This window comes from Macrosteles quadrilineatus, unplaced genomic scaffold (assembly GCF_028750875.1).
Source record: "Macrosteles quadrilineatus isolate MER2022 unplaced genomic scaffold, UCM_ALF_1.0 Scaffold_4__1_contigs__length_99947679, whole genome shotgun sequence".
Lineage (NCBI taxonomy): Eukaryota > Metazoa > Arthropoda > Insecta > Hemiptera > Cicadellidae > Macrosteles > Macrosteles quadrilineatus.
This window is the reverse complement of record NW_026542597.1, coordinates 47,093,584-47,115,437: the sequence shown is the minus strand read 5'-3', so window position 1 is coordinate 47,115,437 and position 21,854 is coordinate 47,093,584. Positions and strand designations below refer to the sequence as shown.

The following is a 21,854-nucleotide window of genomic DNA, read 5'->3' as shown; positions in this document are numbered from 1 at the left end:
TTCTGCACATCTACAGGAAAATATCTTTCCAACAGTATGCGTTTAATTCCCTGCGATGCACACAAGCTGAGAAAAAAGGTTTTAAAGAAACATGCTTGCCTATAGATAGATAGATAGATAGATAAAATAAATAAGTATTATGTCCCACCACTCCCACCGGACAAGAGCCTGAATCTATTCTTTATTCTAAAAGTTGGTGGATCCAAATTTGAGCCAAAATAAGGTGGACGTTTGAATGGAATTCAGTTGGAATCCAAAGTTATGGGGACGTTATAGTTTGGTGATGGTTTGTACCTTTGACTTCAGTATACAATAGTCAAAGCTGTGTACGAACAAATGTTTGTACGCATTTCAAAATCGCATCTTAATATTTACAGCAGTATTAATTAAATTTTCTTTGGTTTTGCTTATTTAACTGAATTAGAAGTTTATTTAAACTTAAAGGTCTATGCTAATAAATTATGTGGTAAGGAGGGTAATAATTGTATACATACATACATATATCTAAATTTGAAGTATAATATACTTCAAATTTAGATATTATGGACATATTATGGACTACTCATTCGATCAAGAGGAACAATTCCTCAACAAGTTGAGAAATTTTGGAACAAATTCAATTTGGAAAATCAAGTGCTATATTTAATATCTTTAACAGCCATAAAATTTTCTATTAATATTATAAGAAACCACCTATATAACAATTATCATAATTAGGTTTAAACAAACTTGCAATATTTAATGTAATATTATTCTTTGTTCTACAACAGACTACAATGTGTAGTAAGATTTCAATTTTTAAAATAAATTTGAATTTATATATAACAATTTGGCAGTACTCATATGATATTGTATACCTTTTATAGTTTTTAGAGTGATTCAGACCATTCAGAGACAAAACAACATAATTATGAAATCATTATTTAGACTACTTATATGAAGGCAAACTGAGTATATCCGTGTATCCTGGGACATTTCTTTATAAAATGGTTTACGTTGTCAGACTGTATTTTACCTCGGTTGTCTGCAGATGAGATAACAAACAACAAACAGACGACCAGACGACGACGACGGTTATCAAGTAACCAATAAAGCAAAACTAACTTATAGGTTAACCAACATCCTGCACCAAATTAAATTAATAATTCATTTAAATTGAGTTTGTTAGGACTCGTATGAACTTTTTCTGTGAAATAGGCATAACTTAGTTGACTTTTCCTGATCCGAGCTTTCACATTGTACGAAGGCTAAACCAGTAAGCCTATTTACCACCCAAACAGAACACTGAAAATCGTTTTGTATATAAGTTGCTGTTAGAAATAGTTTAAAAACCATGTCTGTTGGAAGAGTAAAAACAAAAATGGATAAATCAGGAGGTAAGTCTTTACAAGACTTTCTACATTGATTTTTAATTGTATTTATCGCATGGTTATAATGTAAACAAACATTAGATGTCCACTAAATGTAGGCATAGCCCTATCACTTTTAATTACCTAGATCTAGGCCAAATCCAGGCTATGTTTAAGAGTTGTGGCCAAAACTATGACACACGACTCCATGGTAATAAGTGTTACAAATTGATATAGGAGTGAGAATTAGTTATGTAGCCCCTGAACTGTTTAATTAGACAAACATAACTTAAGTTAGACCTACATACCTTTACGTCAACAGTTCAAAATGTGGTAGTGAAACTGACAACATATTTCGCCTAACTTATTCATTTTGGCATCGTCTGGTGATCTCCTAACAAAAATGTCATCCATTATATGAGTAGTCAAATAACATTCAAACAAATACACAAAGGACATGACGGACGAATAAACATTTTACAGTTAAAGTAGGCCTAAGTACTTTATTATTGCCTTACTATTACTGAGTCTACCCTATAGCGCCCGGTTAATAGTAGCCTAACTTAGTAGGCCTACTTTAAATGTTAATTGTTTTTGTGCGTTATGGTCCGTAATTTGTGCATTTATTTTAATTTTATTTGACAACTTGTCAGGCCGTAATACCCTATATTTAAAATATAAATCAAAATAATTAATAAGTCCAGACTAAGTTTACAGATTAATAAGATATTTTATAAGACGACTCTATAACTTAATAGATAAAGCATTCTTGTTAGGTGATCACCAGACGATGCCTGAATGAACAGGCGAAACATGTTGTGAGTTTGACTATCACATTTTGAACTGTTGATGTTGAGTTGGTATTTAACTTATATTTAACATAGCCTATATAGTTTAGTTGGGTTAAGTTGGTTATCGATCAACCAATACTTTGATGTTACGATACTCCCTGGTGTTGATTAACGTCCGCACTAGTGAGTACTACGACTATCCACATGTATCCTGATAATTAGACCAATTTCTTAATACCAGGGCAAAAATGTGGTTCGGATTCCACCATAAACTGTAGTTCCCTTCTAAGTTGAAATTATCTGTATTGGCTATTAATTAACAGCTGTGTCTAAGGAATATGTCGGCCTTAGTGACTAACAAGACTACAAGATCGCGCCACTCATCCTATACCACAGAAAACGTACTACTATACTACTATCTGGGTTATAGTAGTACATTTTCTGTGCCATATAGTCATCTCCATTCAAACTTGGCTTAAAATACCTACTTTGTATGGTTGCCATTTCATTGAAATGTATTAAAGTATTAAGTAATAAAGTTCTGTAATACAATGGAGTTGGATGTCCACGTTTTGCTTATGTGCATTGATTCATTTCTTGAATGTAATTTAAATTGAAACCGCTAAATACAACAATCAGTTTTGAACAATAAGTTAATTCACAAGCCTATGCTAAGCTCTATATTATAAGCCCTTGATGCGGTCTGTTTAAGTCATATGTACAGCTGATGGTAATTAATTGTAGGCTATTCCTCAGTACAGAATGTTTGTGGGAGTAAAAGCTGATTCTAGAATTATATAGGCTATGTAGTAAACATGTTTTACATTTACACTCATTGGAGCCTGTATATTTTTGAAATCTATTTGATTTTGCAACATTCGGTAGATAGTATTACAAATCTTATTGATTTTGAAACATTTTCCAGAGATCGTTGCTTACAGCGAGTTGGCCATCAGGAACAATGCTGCAGTTGTTGAGTACTGCAGGACGTCCATGGCCGCACTTTCTGGAGGAACTAGTGGGCTTTTGGGCCTAACTGGTTTTTATGGATTTGGTTTCTACGTCTTTGCTGTATTAGGTTTGTGGGTAAGTGATCCTAGAGCCTAAAACCTCGTTCACACGGGGCGAGTTTACACGCTACTCGCCGGCGTGTAAGAAGCCGGCGAGTTGGCGAGTGTGCTTGTATTTGTTCAAACGGAGCTTGTCCACTAGCCAACTTGCCGGCGTGTAGAAAGACGTCGGCGAGTGCGCTTGTAGTCTTTCACACGATGCTTTTTCCACTCGCTCAGTAGCTGGCTTGAACTAAATCCTCCGACATCTGCGAATAACATGCGCACAAGCACAAGCAACTGTGTTCACACTGGGCTACTTTACTTGCCTACTCGCTCAAAAGCTGGCGAGTTGGTGTGTAAAGTAGCGGCAGCGTCAACTTTTTCCAGAGCTTTTTTACAAGCAGCTTTTGAGCGAGTACGTCGTTCACAATGAGCTATTTTACTAGCTGCGTGTAAAAAATCCGGCTTGTAGCTTGTAAACTCGCCCCGTGTGAACGGGGCTTAAGGCTGGTTTCACATAATGAAATGAAATGAAATGAAATGAAATGAAATGTGTTTATTGTCCTTAGAATTTTCACAAATTATTGACAAAGTCATACAACTGCTAAGGTTTATAGCATAGTCAGTTAATAAATACAGTAAGATACAATATAGCTAACTACATAAAATGAGACACTTTACAATACACATTTTAAATATTACAATTGAATAGGTAATCTTAATCTTAAGAAAAATTTGTGGCATTGAAAATAATGGAAGTGATTAAACCGCATAACCAACAAAGTCCAACAGTAAATAATTTGGTCAATTCGCAAACTCTTAACTCTACTTAAAAATTAATACCAGACATTTCAAAAAATTCATTTAGAGAATAGAATGGGTTGTTCAAAAGCCATCTGTAGAATTTTGTTTTAAAAGTGTTTTCAGGATATTTTTGTATTAAATGTATTAGTTTGTTGTATATTTTTAGTGAGATTACAATATGGCTTTTAAGAGTTTTAGACAGTCTGAAAAAATCTATGGCAGCAACGCTTTTATTCCTAGTATAATGAACATGAGAAATTTGTTTGATTAAGTTGGGATTTTTTAGAACGTATGATACAGAGTCAAATAAATAAATGTTAATCACTGTTGGAATTTGTAGCTGAATGAACAGGGGTTTACAGTGTTCCTGTTGGGGTTCATAGGATATAATTCTAACCAACTTCTTTTGTAAGACTAGAATTTCCTCTATCCTACTGCAATTGCCGTAAAATATAATATTGTATCTAAAAATGGATTGAAAATAAGCAAAGTAGGCTGTTTTAATATAATTTTGATCTATACAATGTATTAGTTTAGTCATAAGACATATTACCCTTGAAAGCTTAGAACTTATGTAATCAATATGAGGTCCCCAGGAAAGAGTCTTATCCAGATAAATACCAAGAAATTTCACGTTGTCTACATAGCCATCCAACATATTTAATTCACACGGTCTAAGGCGAAAAACAATTTTTTGAGTTTTATCTTTATTTAAGAGGAAGCCATTAGATTCAAACCAGATAGAAGCTTCATTAATTGAGTTTTGAGCTAACTCTTGAAGTTGTTTAAGATCAGGATTAATATTTAAAAATGTTGTGTCATCTGCATACAAATAAGTTTTACTAGTTATACATGCTGGGAGGTCGTTAATACAAATTAAAAATAACAGAGGACCTAGAACAGACCCCTGAGGCACGCCATATTTTATTTTTAATTCTTGGGACCAGTCTCCATCAATATTGACTTTTTGTGTTCTATTGTTTAAGTATGACTTGAAAAAAGAAAGTGGAGTTCCGTTGATACCGTAAAAACTTAATTTCATTATCAGGTCATCATGGTCCACACAATCAAAAGCCCTACTCAGGTCACAAAAAGTGGCCTGAGCAAGTGACTTCCTCTCAAAGACCATTAGTACCTCATTAATCAATTTATCTATTGCGTCTGATGTACACTTGCCCTTTCTAAATCCAAATTGCGAAACACTTAAAAAGTTGTTTCTTTCAAAAAAAGAATTCAGCTGATCAAAGACCATGATTTCAAACAATTTTGATACTACAGGAATGATTGATATTGGGCGATAACTTTCTGGAATGTCTTTTTTACCTTTTTTAAAAATGGGACAGACTCTGGTGACCTTTAATTCATCTGGAAAGACGCCTTCAAGGAGACAGAGATTAAAGCAGTAAGATAGAGGTTCAGCTAGATTACCAATTATCTGTTTAAGCAAACTATTAGACATAAGATAAACATCATTACTGCTAGAGTTTTTTAGTTTTTTTGTGGCTTTTATTAGATCATTAGGTGCGATAAAATTCCAGGAAAAAGGCACAGGAGTAATGGAAGACTTATTAACTAAATCTTTTGAACTGTAGGCATTACTAACAATTTTCATTTTTATGTTTTCAATTGATTCAATAAAAAATGTATTGAAAATATCAGGAGATATTTTAGGTTTTTTTGTATTAATTAAAGAGTTGCCACTGGTTTTAATGACTTGCCAAGCAGTTTTACATCTGTTATTACTTTTTTCTATGAGATTTGTGTTGTATTCTATTTTGGCCTTCTTAATTGAATGCTTATATTGATTTTTTAACCCATTATATGCTTGTTTTGTTTCATTTGAAACACTTCGACTATTTTTTACAATTTTATCAAGAAAAATTCATCTTTCTTTCATAACTCTTAACTCACTAGTATACCAAGCATTACTTTTATTTTTTTTGGATTAAATAAATAAATATAGGATGGAGAGGACACAGCTAACTCACCTGATGAAAGGTTGCAGATGAGTCAAAGAACACATAAAATCACACACATAATTTACTTAATATTTCGCCTCTTTCAGAGGCTTCTTCAGAAGTAGGCCTAGATGGTAGTTACAAAACAACAGTTTAAATAGGATGACACAGTTTGAATTCAAAATGTCTGACAGGTTGTCCAACTGACACTGCACAAAGCACTAAATACAGGCACATTGCAATATTGTATTTACATATAATATGTACATTGAAAAGCAAATTAGTTTTGTCCATGAAAATAAATACTTAAGAGTTAGCTGTGAGGGTGAGGATATGAGGATATTATCTAATGTTGAGGTTAGGTGGGGTTCTGGAGTTGGTCACAAACTGGTAAGCTAATTCCCATCTTCTGAGCATTGAACTATTGCATTGGTTCTTTGGCAATGATTTTAGAGCTTTTATGGTGAAACAGTCATCAAATAGAAGTTGATGGGATAAGGCATGTTGTGCAACTGGTTTTTCTTTGCTAGTTTTAACATCATGTCGATGGCCGTTCATGCGTTTTCGGAGAGTCTCGGTTGTTAGGCCTATGTACTGGGCTGGACAATGTGAACATTGAAGCTGGTAGATAAGGTTCTCTGAGCTGCAGGTATGATGGCCTTGGATTCTGTAATTTTTATTATGGTATGTGCTGGTAAAAGTTTCTGTAGGATGGTGTATCTGGCAAGATTTACATCGGTTTTCATTGCATGGGTATGAGCCCGGTCTTGGTTTCTCAGATGGTATTTTTGATGGATTTGGGAGTTTTGGGTGGACAACTGTACTCTAAACAAATGTATAACCACAGAAAGGCTCTTTCTGACCTCACAAAGCTGATTTTGAATGACAAACCACAACTAGCAGATAATCTCAATTCAATAGCACAGAAAGCCTTAATTAATATGAACAAAGAAGCTGAAAGAAAACTCAGAAAACTCTCTAACCTTTGTATCAAACATATACATCAATATGGATCTATAGGCCTAGTCCAACAAACCCAACCACATCAGGTTCCTCTAATCTCAGATAGGCCTTGTCTGGCCTCCCTCTTAGGACTACCTATACCAGTAGGCCAAAAACCCTTTCTACCTAAACCACCGAAGATTCCTACTTCCCCATTCAAGAGCAATTCTGTCCCAAACAACCCTGAAACCTCTACAAATGAACAACAAGTTTGCAACTTATCCAACCACCAGCTCTCAGAAATAGAAAAAACAGTTTTGACCAAGGGTCTCAGTTTTTGTCCCACACCCCGTTTTGACCATTTTGGCCTAGTTAAAGACATCATGTCGCTAGCTAGGAACCTACGTCTCAAACATTATTTCAACTCACAAGATCAAGACAACTCGAAATCCAACAGTGTGGCGCCCTCCCTAGCGAAGTTTGCTCCACCCTCGGACTTCGATCCCCCTCCGTTACCAGCAGACCATCCGATAGAACAATACATCAACTTCTTGGTACAAAACATCTCAGATCCCACTTTCGAAAACAACGTAACCTCTACAACACTCCATAACCTCACCGAAGCCGAGAAAAAAGCCATTTCAACTTTAAAATCAAATACTGATATCATGATCCTTCCAGCTGACAAAGGCTCGACCACAGTGATAATGAATAAATCTGATTATGTGTCAGAAATCCAACGCCAGCTCAGTGATTCTTCCACCTACCTCCCTCTGAAAGAAGATCCAACTATAAAGTACACCGCTGAACTCAAGGAAATAATTTACAAACACTCCAAATCCAACAATATCTCCCCAGAAACAACAAATCTGTTAATACCAGAAGAACCCATCTGCCCTAAAATCTACATATTACCAAAAATCCACAAAGGCATAACACCACCGCCAGGAAGGCCCATAGTATCAGGCTGCGGTTCTTTAACGGAACGTATCTCTTCATACGTAGACGCCTATCTACAACCGCTAGTACAAAACTTGGCCTCATATATCAAGGACTCCAATGATTTTTTGCAAAAACTTAACAATGTCAGACAACCACTCCCCGCTAACACTCTCATGGCCACTATTGATGTCACCTCACTCTACACAAACATACCTCATGTCCACGGCCTAACAGCAACAGAAAACTACCTTCAAAACAGACCCAAAGGATCCCTACCCACCACTTCGTTTATAACTCAACTGATAAAATTCATTCTGGAAAAGAACTATTTCCAATTTCAGGACAAACACTTCCTACAGATCAAGGGCACTGCCATGGGTACAAGAATGGCCCCATCTTATGCTAATCTCTACATGGGGAATTATGAAGAAAAGTTTTTGTCTAGCCGTGAACACCTCCCCATCTGCTGGTTTAGATACATTGACGATATTTTCATAATTTGGACCCACGGTGAAGAATCACTACGGAAGTTCCTGGAAGACCTCAACAGTTTTGGACCGCTAAATTTCACCTGGGATTTCTCTGAGACTTCCATCAACTTTTTAGACCTTACAATTCATCTAAGGAACAATAGCCTCACCACATCTATCCACATAAAACCGACCAACCACCAACAATACCTCCATTTTTCTAGTTGTCATCCGAATAACACCAAGAGATCACTTCCTTACAGTCTTGCCCTAAGGGGAAATCGCCTAATTTCAGAACCGAAAGACCGTACACAATACCAAACCCAACTTCAAAAAGCCTTCGAAAACCGAGGCTATCCTAGCACTCTCGTAAAATCTCAGATCCAAGCGGCTCAGAACCCACGTCCAACTACAAAGAAAAATACCAACCATCTTCAAGTAAATTTGATAACCACTTACCACCCTGGCCTGCAACAACTAAACAACCTCCTTAAAACAGGTTTCAAAATCCTAGAGTCCTCCAGCCAAACCAAAAACCTCCTTTCAAGAGCCCCTTCCATAATCTATAGGCAACCCCCAAATTTGAGGAATATGCTAGTCCACCCAAAACTCCCAAATCCATCAAAAATACCATCTGAGAAACCAAGACCGGGCTCATACCCATGCAATGAAAACCGATGTAAATCTTGCCAGATACACCATCCTACAGAAACTTTTACCAGCACATACCATAATAAAAATTACAGAATCCAAGGCCATCATACCTGCAGCTCAGAGAACCTTATCTACCAGCTTCAATGTTCACATTGTCCAGCCCAGTACATAGGCCTAACAACCGAGACTCTCCGAAAACGCATGAACGGCCATCGACATGATGTTAAAACTAGCAAAGAAAAACCAGTTGCACAACATGCCTTATCCCACCAACTTCTATTTGATGACTGTTTCACCATAAAAGCTCTAAAATCATTGCCAAAGAACCAATGCAATAGTTCAATGCTCAGAAGATGGGAATTAGCTTACCAGTTTGTGACCAACTCCAGAACCCCACCTAACCTCAACATTAGATAATATCCTCATATCCTCACCCTCACAGCTAACTCTTAAGTATTTATTTTCATGGACAAAACTAATTTGCTTTTCAATGTACATATTATATGTAAATACAATATTGCAATGTGCCTGTATTTAGTGCTTTGTGCAGTGTCAGTTGGACAACCTGTCAGACATTTTGAATTCAAACTGTGTCATCCTATTTAAACTGTTGTTTTGTAACTACCATCTAGGCCTACTTCTGAAGAAGCCTCTGAAAGAGGCGAAATATTAAGTAAATTATGTGTGTGATTTTATGTGTTCTTTGACTCATCTGCAACCTTTCATCAGGTGAGTTAGCTGTGTCCTCTCCATCCTATATTTATTTATTTAATCCAAGCTAAATGCTTTTTCCTAAAAACATAACCTTTTATTTTTTTTGGAATTTTCAGTCTGAATTTTTACTACTTTAGAAAAATAAAAAATGTTATCTTTTAAAACTTTGAAAAACATTTTAAAGATATTTTCTGCTTTTGGATTTATACAATTAAGAACTTTTGTCCAATCATAAGTACCAAGCTTATCCACTAACACACCCACCGAATCTTTTGGCAAAATTACTTTAGAAAAGGAGTTCAAAGCAGCATATTGATTAACGCAATTTTTTCCCAAATTCAAAGTTATATTTAATAGAAGACCATTGTGGTCGGAGAAAGGAAAATCAAAAACTTTACAGCTTATGTTTGCATTTTTATTACAGTTTGTTAATACGTTGTCCAGGCAATTGTTGCCTCGAGTGGGGTAGTGATTTAGGAAGTGAAAATTGTGCTGGCGGAGTATATTAAGAAATTGTTTAGAGAGGTAGTTGTTCTGTGTCAAGTCAAAATTTTTATTAAAATCTCCTCCAATAATTGAAACATAATTAGTCCAACGAGAAAGATGAGTTAATAATTTATCAAAATTTTCAAGAAAAACCACAGGGTTGCCCGAAGGTGAGTGGTAGACTGAAACAAAAATTAATTTAAAATCCTCGATAAAGACCGCTGCTGCTTCTAAACTCATTTCAGAACAAAACTGGTCCAAATCACACATTTTAACCTTTAAAAAGTTTTTAGTGAAAATTAAAGAGCCCCCCCTTATATGATCAGTTCTGCAGAAAACACTACTACAACAGAAACCATCAGGATATGCCAAGGCAACTTCTTCTGTTCTTAACCAATGTTCAGTTAGACCGATAGCAGAAATATTATTACTGAGTAAAAATGACTCTAAAATTGATATTTTATTTTTTAAGCCCTGGATATTTAGAAACAAGAAAGTAGTATCCGCATTTACAACTGGTGGGTTTTTTAGTGGTTTTAGCTTGGCAGTCTTATTAAGGCTAAACACTATTATTAGGCCTACTTGGATCTACAGAAACAAATGATGCATTGGTACTGAGATCAACTGAGATACCGGGCATGTCATTAACCTGACTTCTTACCGGCACCGGCACGGTTAGAAGTCTCTTTAATAAAGTAATCATCTCAAACTGTCTTCTGTGATGCTAAAGCTAAAACCACTATGGATTTAATGACATTATCCACAAAAGCGTACGAATGTTACATTTGCGTTTAATGATGCTGAACAATGTTTCTCTCTTATTTTAGGAAAGTTTTTTTTTAATTTATGGTGTAATCTTTAGTTGTAACTAGTTGTTACCCACAGGCTTCACCCCGTTTGACTTCATAAGTATTAATAAAACTATTGATTGGTTAGGTTAAGCTGAAATAAACAAAACAGAATACAGTAATACAAACAAATAATCTCACCAGATTTTAATAAGGTAATAAATTGAAAGAATATCATACAAATGAATACAGCTGAGGTATTTTTAACAATAGGTATATAGAAAGTTCCCTTTAGAAAGCAATTACGACTTTATAGGGCAATTTAAGAAATAATGGACAATATTGCGCAAGGTTTCTCGTCATGACGAACATTTTAAGTATATGGTTTATGGGGGTGTGACTTGTAGTTTTCTCAAAAGTTCATGGGCACTTTTGGCTTTATACAGTATATAGATACCAGAGAAAAATAATTCATGTAGGATATTGGTTAAAAACAATAAATAGTAAACAACAAAATGCTCTCTGCATAAAAAGACTTGATACAATTCTTCAACTGATGTAGGCCTATCTAAATGATAAATCCTCAAAATAGTACCGTATGATATGGTGGATCTATTTTATACTCGCTCCAATTGCATTTCCATAGAAGAATCTCAACCAATCTTTTAAGGGAAAGGAATGCATACGCTGTGAAAATATGCAAAGAAGTCAAACCTGTTGCTGTCCCATCAAGGTTCGAATCTATCATTTTTCAACTATCATATTTTATTTAGTCTGTTTCTATTTCAGGGACTTCTACTGATGAAAGCTGGTCCTAAATGGAAAAAATATTTTGTGAACAGGAGAACTCTTTTGACGAATGGATTCTTCGGAGGGTTATTTGTATCCTTTACAACATTGCTCTAATCTTAACACTTTCCAAGCAAACATTATATATTGTATTGGTTACCTTCCTAGCTCATTTCATTTCTAGATACTCTTTTAATGATTGCTTATACAGTAGGCTCCCTCTTATCCGGACACCTTTTAACCGTACATCGGTTTATCCGGACTACACTCGGCGGAAATGACATCTCTTTAACCGGACAATTTTTATCAGCACATTGGTTTAACCGGACTAGATCGGAAGGAAGTTGGCAGTACTGAAACGCCTGTTCTCGTGGGAAAGATTTGAGACCAGTGATCACGTGTCTTAATACAATGCTCTCCTAAATTTTAGTCAAATATCACAGTAAACAGTCCGTTTTAACGAGTTTTTTGGGACGTTGGTTTAACCGGAAAACCCGTTATCCGGACTGGCCTCGGTCCCGAGGAGTCCGGATAAGAGGGAGTCTACTGTATTTAGTTGGTAAAAAACCTTCTAACTAAAAAATATCAAAACCTACACAGGTTTGTCTTGTTTGTCATGATCACGGTCATTAATCTAACCGATATATAATTTCAAGCAAAACCAATTATGTTTACAGTATTGTGTTTATGCATAAGTTACAAGAAACAAACACAAAACATAACACTAAGGAAAATTTGTCAGATGTAGTCAAATTTACACATAATTATAATACAAGGAATAAATATAATTTCAGATTACCACATCACAAATTGACGACTTTTAGGAACAGCCCTCAATATATGGGACTTAGATTGTACAATGAATTACCCCTGTATCTTAAAACATTAAATGCTACTCAATTCAAAGATAAAATAAAAGATAAAATAATTGAGAAAGCCTACTATTCACTTGAGGAATTTTTGGAGAACCCTATAATGTAGATAAAAATTCTCTGATATCCTACATGAGTTTATTTTAATTATTTTAACTATTAATTTTACTATAAAAAACATCACTATGACGAAACACCTGTTCTTATGTATGAAATGTACTTTATAAAGAACGTATTGTGTAAATAAAATATGTCTTATGTCTTATGTGTAAACATATCAAACTTACACAGTGTCTGTGACTGACAAATTTCATTTAATTTCATTCAACATCTTCACTTAACATAATAATAGTCCTATCTCTGTTAACCATTATTTAACCTTAAAAACCTATTTAGATTTTCCTCTTGAACAAATTTCAATATAAATTAATCAACTAGATAGTTTATGTGTAGTTTCATAAATCTATAAAGTATTTAAATCAGAGGTGCCTGGGGCATATTTAGGGGGGATTTTTTTCTGCTACCTGTCATAATAAATGTATAATTTTGTATAAGCAGACCAAAAAGGTGTTTCTAAGTAGCTCACTCTTAACACCAACCTCATTTTTGTTATTCAGATTACTTCTAAAAATGGTAAAAACAGAAAACACGAAACGGTTACAGATAGGCCTATCCCTTCACGCGTGTATATTGCCGCGGGCAGGACTGGAAGTTAACTGAATCAGGCTATGACGGACTGACGTGGTCTCTGGATTGTCGCCTGTGTTATCAACCGCTAATATTGGACTAATTGTAGTGACGGAGAAGTGTTGAAAATATAATGGAATTCATAATTAATTATTGAGTGTTTTCATTCAAAATTTGTGTGCTGTCCCTAGTTTTTATGTTTGTATATACCCTATTTCAAACTCTTCCAAAGTATTTAAGAAATGTCCTTTCCGGCAGTAATGTAGATTGTCGAGACCATCATTTATATCCAGCATATCATGGATTTTATTATCAATAACTATGAATGGAAAACTCAATTTTGAATCCCATTATATTTCCAACACTCTTCTCTGTCGCTACAATTAGTCCAATATCAGCTGTTGATAACACAGACGACAATCCAGAGACCATGTCGGTCCGTCATAACCTGATTCAGTTTACTTCCAGTCCTATCCTCAGCAATGTACATCCGTGAATTGATAGGCCTATCTGTAACCGTTTTGTGTTTTGTGTTAAATGTTTGTATCGTATTCTGACGACACCTCCAGAAGTGGATCCTTTTGTAAGCCTGACGATGGTGGAGCTAAAAGAACCGCCAAAACATATGTGTAGCAAGTAAAATTCGACACTACCATTCATATTAAGGATTGTCTGACAAGATGCGTTTCTACCATTGTCCGTCATAAAACGCAGTCCTGGGGCTCTCAAAATTAATCATAAGATTTCTTTGTCACAAAAACATTTGGTGCTGGTGGGTGGTGGGGGGTTTTGTGCATTTGATTTTCGTAGAAGGCATTTTGGGAGTGGCGCGTAACCCCCCACTCTGCCCTATTTCGTGACTCTGATTTCAATAATATAAGTCTAATTTTGAAACTAGCTACTTTTTGTAAAGCATTATTCATGCACTTAAAGCCCTGTAAACATTTACACCACCTAATATGTTGTACAGTACTGGGTTGGAGTAGAGTAATTCACCGAATATATTGTTGAACGTTTTTAAGATGTTGTCTGTGTTGCAATACTGAGAACATGTTGGCTGACAATACAGACTCTGAATTGTAAATTTAAAAATTAAAAGTTCCAATTCGCCCGTTAGTTTTGTATTGTTAAATGACACTATTAAACATTTCATTTTGATTGTCAGCAAGTTTGTTTTTGTTTACCTCAAGTTTACTAAATACTTATGAAATGTTTGTATAATGTGGTAAGGGGAAATTGCCAAGTAAATTGGTGGGGGAAGTTTCAAATAGAGGGCAGCATATAATGGGGGGAACTGCTCCTCTGGCTGGGGGGGGGGGGATTGTGCCTCTGGCTTCGGGGGGAATGGGCACCTCTGATCTAAATAGTGTAAAATTACATGGTTTTTTGTAAGTAAATTGCATATGAGGTGTAGACAATTGAGAGTGTAAATTAGTTCTTTGTCAAATGGCTACAGCCTACGTCTGCATCTTGCATCATGGACGAGAATACAGTTTCATAGTAAGTTGCAGTCCCCTTTATAAAGTACATAAAAATATATATGAGTTGACTATAGCTACATAGTTATATTTTATTGGCTTGCTCTGTTGTTTCCTTAACTTATTTACAGACATATGTTCTCTTCTGGACGTATCCTTATCAACATTTAGTAAATTCTTGTATTAATTTCATTTTAGTGTCTAAGGTTTCTGTTAAAAAGAGTTTATTTTCATTGATTGGTTTATAATTGGCTTTACTAGGCCTTGAATCATTATTTTATAAGCAAATTTATTTTTAATTGGTTGCAAAAACTGGCTCGAACTGATTTGCTATTATCAAGATGTGTCAGGGTCACTTTTAAATGGGCCAGGCCTAGGGGCGCAAGAAAGAGAATCTTTCTCCTGAAATGAAGAGTGGGGGGAGCTTAATTAATTCTCATGCCCATACCGCATTATATGCAAACTGCCAGCCTGCGTTGTGTTAGTGTAATAGGCTAATTGTCATAATATAATTCACATAAGTAAAACAAAATAAATAAAGGCAATATACTTAGTTCATCAAATGCCCTATCACCTAATGTAGCATACATCAAAATTAAAATTACTAGAACTGTCTGCAAGTTGGACTACCATGTTTCATGCAAAGTTACAGTTGTACCACAGGCAATAAAAACATTCTAAAACTATGTTGTTGATTCTGTTCTATTTCTTATTTAGATTAAAATTAAAAGATCAAAAGAAACTAAACTGTTTTTAATCAAGACATTAATAAGACAATATTATTAAAGAAAGTAAATAAAAACATATGGTTAAATAATAATTAAATAATCATAGAGGTTGAACATCTTTCCCTTTGAGTTTTTTTTTTCTCAAAGTTTATTCAGGAAATCGTTTGGTTGGTCTTATAATTCTGCCTCTTGATGATTTTTTAATTGCAGCTTCTTGATTGGGAATTGTTGATCGTGAAAAAGGTTTACTGTAATCTTGGTTTGTTCTAGATGGAGTAGTAGTTGCTTTTTCAGTAGTATTTGATAGGGACGAGTTGGTTTGAGTAACAGTAGTAAATGGCAGAGTATCTGGCATTGTATCTTTAATGGATAAAGGAATAGGATTGTTCGGTTTGGTTGTATTACCTTTGTAAGGCAAAATCGTTACGTCTGCTCCTGTATCAATTTTGAAAAGAACATCATCACTGTCGTTCATATTTAACACTACAGACCAAGGATCATCACGTACGGTTTTGTCAACAGAGCCAATTTGAGGGTCTATGTACTGAGAGCAAACATTTTCGGTGGGGTTTTCAAGGGGAGAATCATCATATTCAATTTGACTGACTTTGTTTGATTTGCAAACATTTGGGAAATGACCGACTTTTTTACAAAACCCACATTTGTATTGTTTAGCTGGACAGTTGAATCTTTTGTGTAAAACTGTCGAGCCACACCAAAAACATCTCTTTTTGACATTGGACAGGCTTTTATTGTCATTAATTGGCTTAAAGTATCAATTATTGTTTGATTTATCAGGAGAAATGTTTGATTTACTTAAATGTTGAGTGTTTTGGTTTATTAATGCTATGTCAGCCAAGTTTAGTGTTTGTTTCTGTCTTGTTAGTTCTTCAGATCTACGGATAGTGTTAATAGCTGTGTTAAGTTTTAATTCGGGTTCAAGTTGAAGACGATCACTTAGTGATTCGTCCTGCATACCAATAATCAAAACCATCAGAATCATCTCCTCTTCAATCTGACCCCAATAACAGTTTTTGGCATGATTGTGAAGGTCTGTGATAAAGTTCTCAATCGGCATGGAACCCTGTTTAAGTTTTAGAAACCTAGCCCGTTCAAAAATTAGGTTCTTTTTTGGAAGGAAATGATCGTCAAACTTCTTTAGAACAACTTTGTAATTAGATTTGTCATTGTCATTTAACCTGAATGAGTTAAGTATATCCTCTCCCTTTTCCCCCATACAGTATATAAGCATGTCAATCTGATGCTTACCAGAATGTAGAGCTAAATTACTAAGGGAATAATACCTCTCAAAGCGAGTCTTCCATGTCTTCCAGTCGTGAGGATTGAAGGAAAAGGCTTCAGGAGGCTTAATGTTCAGAGATACGGGTTCTTCATTCGACTGCGCCATGTTCTATTTCTTATTTAGATTAAAATTAAAAGATCAAAAGAAACTAAACTGTTTTTAATCAAGACATTAATAAGACAATATTATTAAAGAAAGTAAATAAAAACATATGGTTAAATAATAATTAAATAATCATAGAGGTTGAACAGATTCTATATGTCAGCAAAGTGATCATATCTCAAAGAACTCTGACAACCTTAAAGGTAAATGTAAGTATAGGCAAATAAATGGGCCATTCAAGTTCTACCAACTGCAGCAAAGACACTGTTCTTGGTCTGAACAGGCTTACGGTATAACGCCCATTCTATGTCCCACATCATAACTTCGACCGTCTGTTAGAAAAAGACTTACAACCAACTCAAAGAGGTAGCTAGACCAATACGACTAAGTCATGACTAAAAATTGTAAGTGTAACTCTTAATGACGTGTGTAAGAACAAAAATGCATTGTTCAAAAATAGAATCCTAATTACCAAAAATATTATAATTAACAAATCTGTTTGGCTAGAAAATGTCATAATCGTTTGTTTCTGTTTGGAAATCAACTGCATCGGCAATATGATACATACTTTTTCCCATTACCATTTTTCCGTAATTTTATGGGTTTTTAATTGGAAAATAACGATTTAAAATCTAACAAAATTTAAGGCAAATGAAAAATACGCCTGGAGATACTATTAGTGCCTACATACCGAATTGAATCAAAATCGGACTACATGTGTGATCTGTAGCTCTGTACATACACACACACACAAACATCACTTCACAGACCACTTTTTTGTGTTCAGAGGGACCCAAAACGAAAATATCCACTCAAACTCGAAAACTTTGAAGAAAACCATAAATTTTACATACATACAATGTATTGGGGGAGAAAGTAAAAATGAAAGAAAAATTTCAGGAGTTGTTTACGGATAAAAAAGTCTAAAGTTTTCGTACTGATTGAAATGTATTTTTATTTTGGTGTTAATTGTTGGCATTACTCTATTTTGAAGTTTTGCAGATCCAAACCCTCTGGTCAGAAAAAGAATATTCCAATACTAAGGGTACCGTAAGTATTTAGTGTATTGTTTTATGAATTGTTTCTTTAACTACCTCAAAAGATTCCTCTACGGCATGGTCCATGTGTACTGAAAATACTTGGACATTTCATCTTTACACACCCAGTTTCAGGACAAACAGTTCTCAGTGAGACAAAACGCAGGCCGTTCCAAAACCAATTCATTAATCACAATTCATGTTCATTGTATCTCACATTTGTGTTGTTAACCATTTATAATAAATATATTGTTGATAATATTTAGCTTGTCTATTTATTCACCCAAAGTTTATTATACGTATTGATGTATCATCCAAAATTAGCGAAAGTGTTAACAGTAATGTTTAGTAGTGTACACATTAATTTTGCCATTCAGTGTAATGTGAAAGAAACAATGACACGGCAACCGTATTTCACGCATTTCACAGATTTTAACTGAACAGCAAAAACCATTTAGTGTGAAAAGAGTTAGACTTCCAAGAATAAGCAAATAAAGAAGATTCTAGATAATCTTGACATTTTTTCTTTCAAATAAATGATGCAAGGGTCTTCATCAAAGGTATTAAGGTAGGTCAAAAATATAATTTTATTTCAAATATCACATTCAGAACAAATTCACAAAAAGAAGTACCATAAAACTATGCATGAATTATTAATCTAACTAGCTATTATCAGCAATAATTGTTTTGATGATTATGTAAACGTAAATAATGATTCAATAGGAAAACTAATACAAATCTTTGGACTAGAATTTAAAAGAACGAGTCAAGATGTTTTCAGAATGATTTTCCTCACATCTAGATTGAACCAGAATACCATTAGTTTTCTTAACAATAACAATGATATTAGTTCTGTTACTATACTAAAGACAGCTGGATAGTTTAACAAGTTAGTGAATCTATCACTGTACTAAATACAGCTTATAGCTTAACAAAAAAAGAGAACCCTAGATTGTTTTGAAATAGTTTGATCTAATAATTAGTAGGAAATTACTAAAGAGAGATGCATTAAACATACTAGAATTTTCTCTTTGAAAATGTTTAACAAATTATGGAAAGATGTGACTTTTTATTCTTTCCATAGAATCGATTCTATGGTAAGAACTGACAAGGCGAAGTAAAATAGTCACAAACAGTAATTGTGCTGTTAAAACTACATCAACCTAAACTTAACACTTTTCATAAATGATTTTTCACACAGCCAACTAAGGAACTGTATGTTAACTTTCACTATGTTTTTCTTTTTCGTATGATTTGTTCGTAACCTAGAAAGCAAATATTTGTACAGGAAAATCTCAAAATAATTAAAAATGGTTATTCTGAAGGCATTGTACATATTTAAAGAATTAAACAAACACTAGAAGGCAAAAATACCATAATAAAATCCATTGCAAACAATTTGGCTCCTATAATATAGGATACTCCATAATATGATTGATCTTAAACATTTTGATAACCTATGCTTTCTTAGAATTTATTTTCTTAGTACCCATCATTAACTCTTCAAACTCTATGAAATAGTCGGCGATTCAATTATTCCTAGTTTTGATGTGGTTTCTCCTCATCTTATGAATGTCAAAATCCAAATCGTTTTAAAACAAGTTATCAGTAAACGCACAATGTAAGGATCAGCTTATGGTAGCAAAGTATCTGATTTTAGGTTAGGAGGGGCTTTAGGGAGTTTACAAGCCAACTTCCAACCTCGCCATCCACTGTTTGTTTTAGGTGGGGCTTGAATTAGACCTGACACTGGATTCAAACCCTCAATCTAGACTGCTCAACTATTGTTAAACTTGAGTACCACAATCACATTACTGGTCAACCAATGGCCCGAGCGTACTTCTACACTTGACTCCCGTGCAGCAGCATATATCATGTGTATCTTTCAATGTAAGTGAAAGTTTGGTTAGAGTTTGTGTCCAATATATTCCTTATTGGAGTTCAAAAGGTTAAAATATCAACATAGTAAAGCATTACCATTAACTAGTTATATAGCCTACAGCATAATTAACAAGCATTTGGCAAAATATTATTACACAAGCATTATCACAGCCAACTGGTTTTGCAGTCATGATAAAGTAAAACAAACGATGAAATAATCATAAGATCAGCTTTAACCAACAAATTATTTTGTTCATAAAAAAAGTAAAAGTTAAGCCTGTTTTGTGTTCTTTATACATTTATTAGATCCTGGCCTCTAATCATGGTGGAAGGAAAGTACATAGGTGTGCTATTCCCATCATTTACTGACGTCGCCCAGATTTGCAAACAAAAAATCAGCTGATGTATTGCCATATAAGTATATATTTGTTTTGACTTGATTGTTATTGTTTTTGTAATTTTTCTAATTGGTAAAATTATGTTTGCAATCTGAGTGACATCAGCATATGACGGGAATAGCACACCTATATATTTTTCTTCCACCATGGTCTCTAATCTCATGCATAAATAAAACATACTCCCTTTGTAGATTTCCCATCTTCAAGAATCAAGAATCAAGAATTTATTTGCCATTAGATAACACAGTTACAATAGGCTTCGTCAACATATAATTTTTGTATAGAAAGTCAAAGTTCTTTATGGAACAGCTGAAGCCAATTTTATCGTTAGTTCTGTCCGGTGCACTGTAGATGTTGTGTTTTGTTTAAAATTTGTTTCTTGTTATTTCAGTCATTTAAAACCCCGTTTTACCAAATAAAACGATATAATCATAAACAATAACTCATCATCTAGTTATGTAACCAAACAGTATATAACCAGTCGTGGTTAGGCGTTCGACCCGCGTGCGGGATAAAAATAGTATATTTCCACCCTGAGGAAGCGGAACGTTTTTTTGAGTTCTGCGAAACGTCGGACTTTTGATGCCGTGGACGATTTTGTGTTGTATATATGTGTGTTTTGACGAGTCCCGGACATCACAGACGAAAATAAAGGTGAGTGAAGCCCACAATAATCTACGTGAATATAACCAAACAGTAAAGCACGAATCATGAAATTAACTCTAAAGTAATAAGACACAAAATTTCGTCGAAACTAGCCACCAGTGTCACCGGACATGAACTAGACACAAAAACCATCTTCAAAATTTACAAAGGGATGGGAAATCTACTTGTGTAGGTGGGTCTATGTCTCAGGTAAGCTAGCTGAACTCTATTAATTAACGAAATTATTTATAGTATATTAACATGAGGTATTTTAAGATGGTAAAACTAACTTTTAAGCAATCTTTAGAATAATAGGAGACAGTTTAAGTTTGAGAAGCTATGTCTTCATTTACCTACCAATTATCTTCCAGTTCCATTGAATTAAAATTCTAAGAAATCAAGAGTCATCATTTTCAACAACATTTGTCTTTTGTCATTGGTTTGGTAGATAAATCCTCCTTTACACATCCTTTCGGGCAACTTCTAACAAGCTGGTAAACCATCTTATTCTTTGTGTTTAATAGATTTTTTTCACTATCTTGACTTTTTCCTTTAGATCAGAAAACATTTCCTTGAAGACTATTTTCTAAGTAATAATGCTGAATGTATCAGCATCTTTCGCTACACTTGTTGCATGAATGGAATAGAGATGTCAATCACACTTTTAGATGTATTATTTGTATCAAGAGATTCACTTTTATTCTGAGACAGTGACATGTCAAGATACCTTTTTCATTCATGATAATATCTCTTGTTCTATTCTCCTGATGTATTTGAATCTATGAGTGTGGGTAAAAAAACCACGAACTAAATCTATAGCTGAAGTAGAGTCCAAGACCAGGTTTTCCACATCAAGGTTTGGACAAAGTGCCACAAGCAGCTAATTGACTAAATGCTCTCAGCTGCTTTCTGTGCTCTTATGAAACGAAGGTTAGAAGCAACTTGATACGTCACTTCAGTGCTAACAGTCTTCATATACAACTT

General features: G+C 34.5%; 1 protein-coding gene across 1 annotated transcript; it reads left to right on the top strand.

Moving 5' to 3' along the window:
* The first annotated feature begins 1,072 nt into the window (after positions 1 to 1,072).
* Positions 1,073 to 18,211, top strand: LOC128992290 (ER membrane protein complex subunit 6). The gene is made up of 5 exons (XM_054415785.1): positions 1,073 to 1,376; positions 3,066 to 3,226; positions 11,740 to 11,832; positions 14,908 to 14,927; positions 18,012 to 18,211. Exons 1-5 carry the CDS (start codon positions 1,334 to 1,336, stop codon positions 18,040 to 18,042), a joined length of 348 nt encoding a protein of 115 aa, XP_054271760.1. The 5' UTR covers positions 1,073 to 1,333; the 3' UTR covers positions 18,043 to 18,211.
* The last annotated feature ends 3,643 nt before the right edge of the window (positions 18,212 to 21,854 follow it).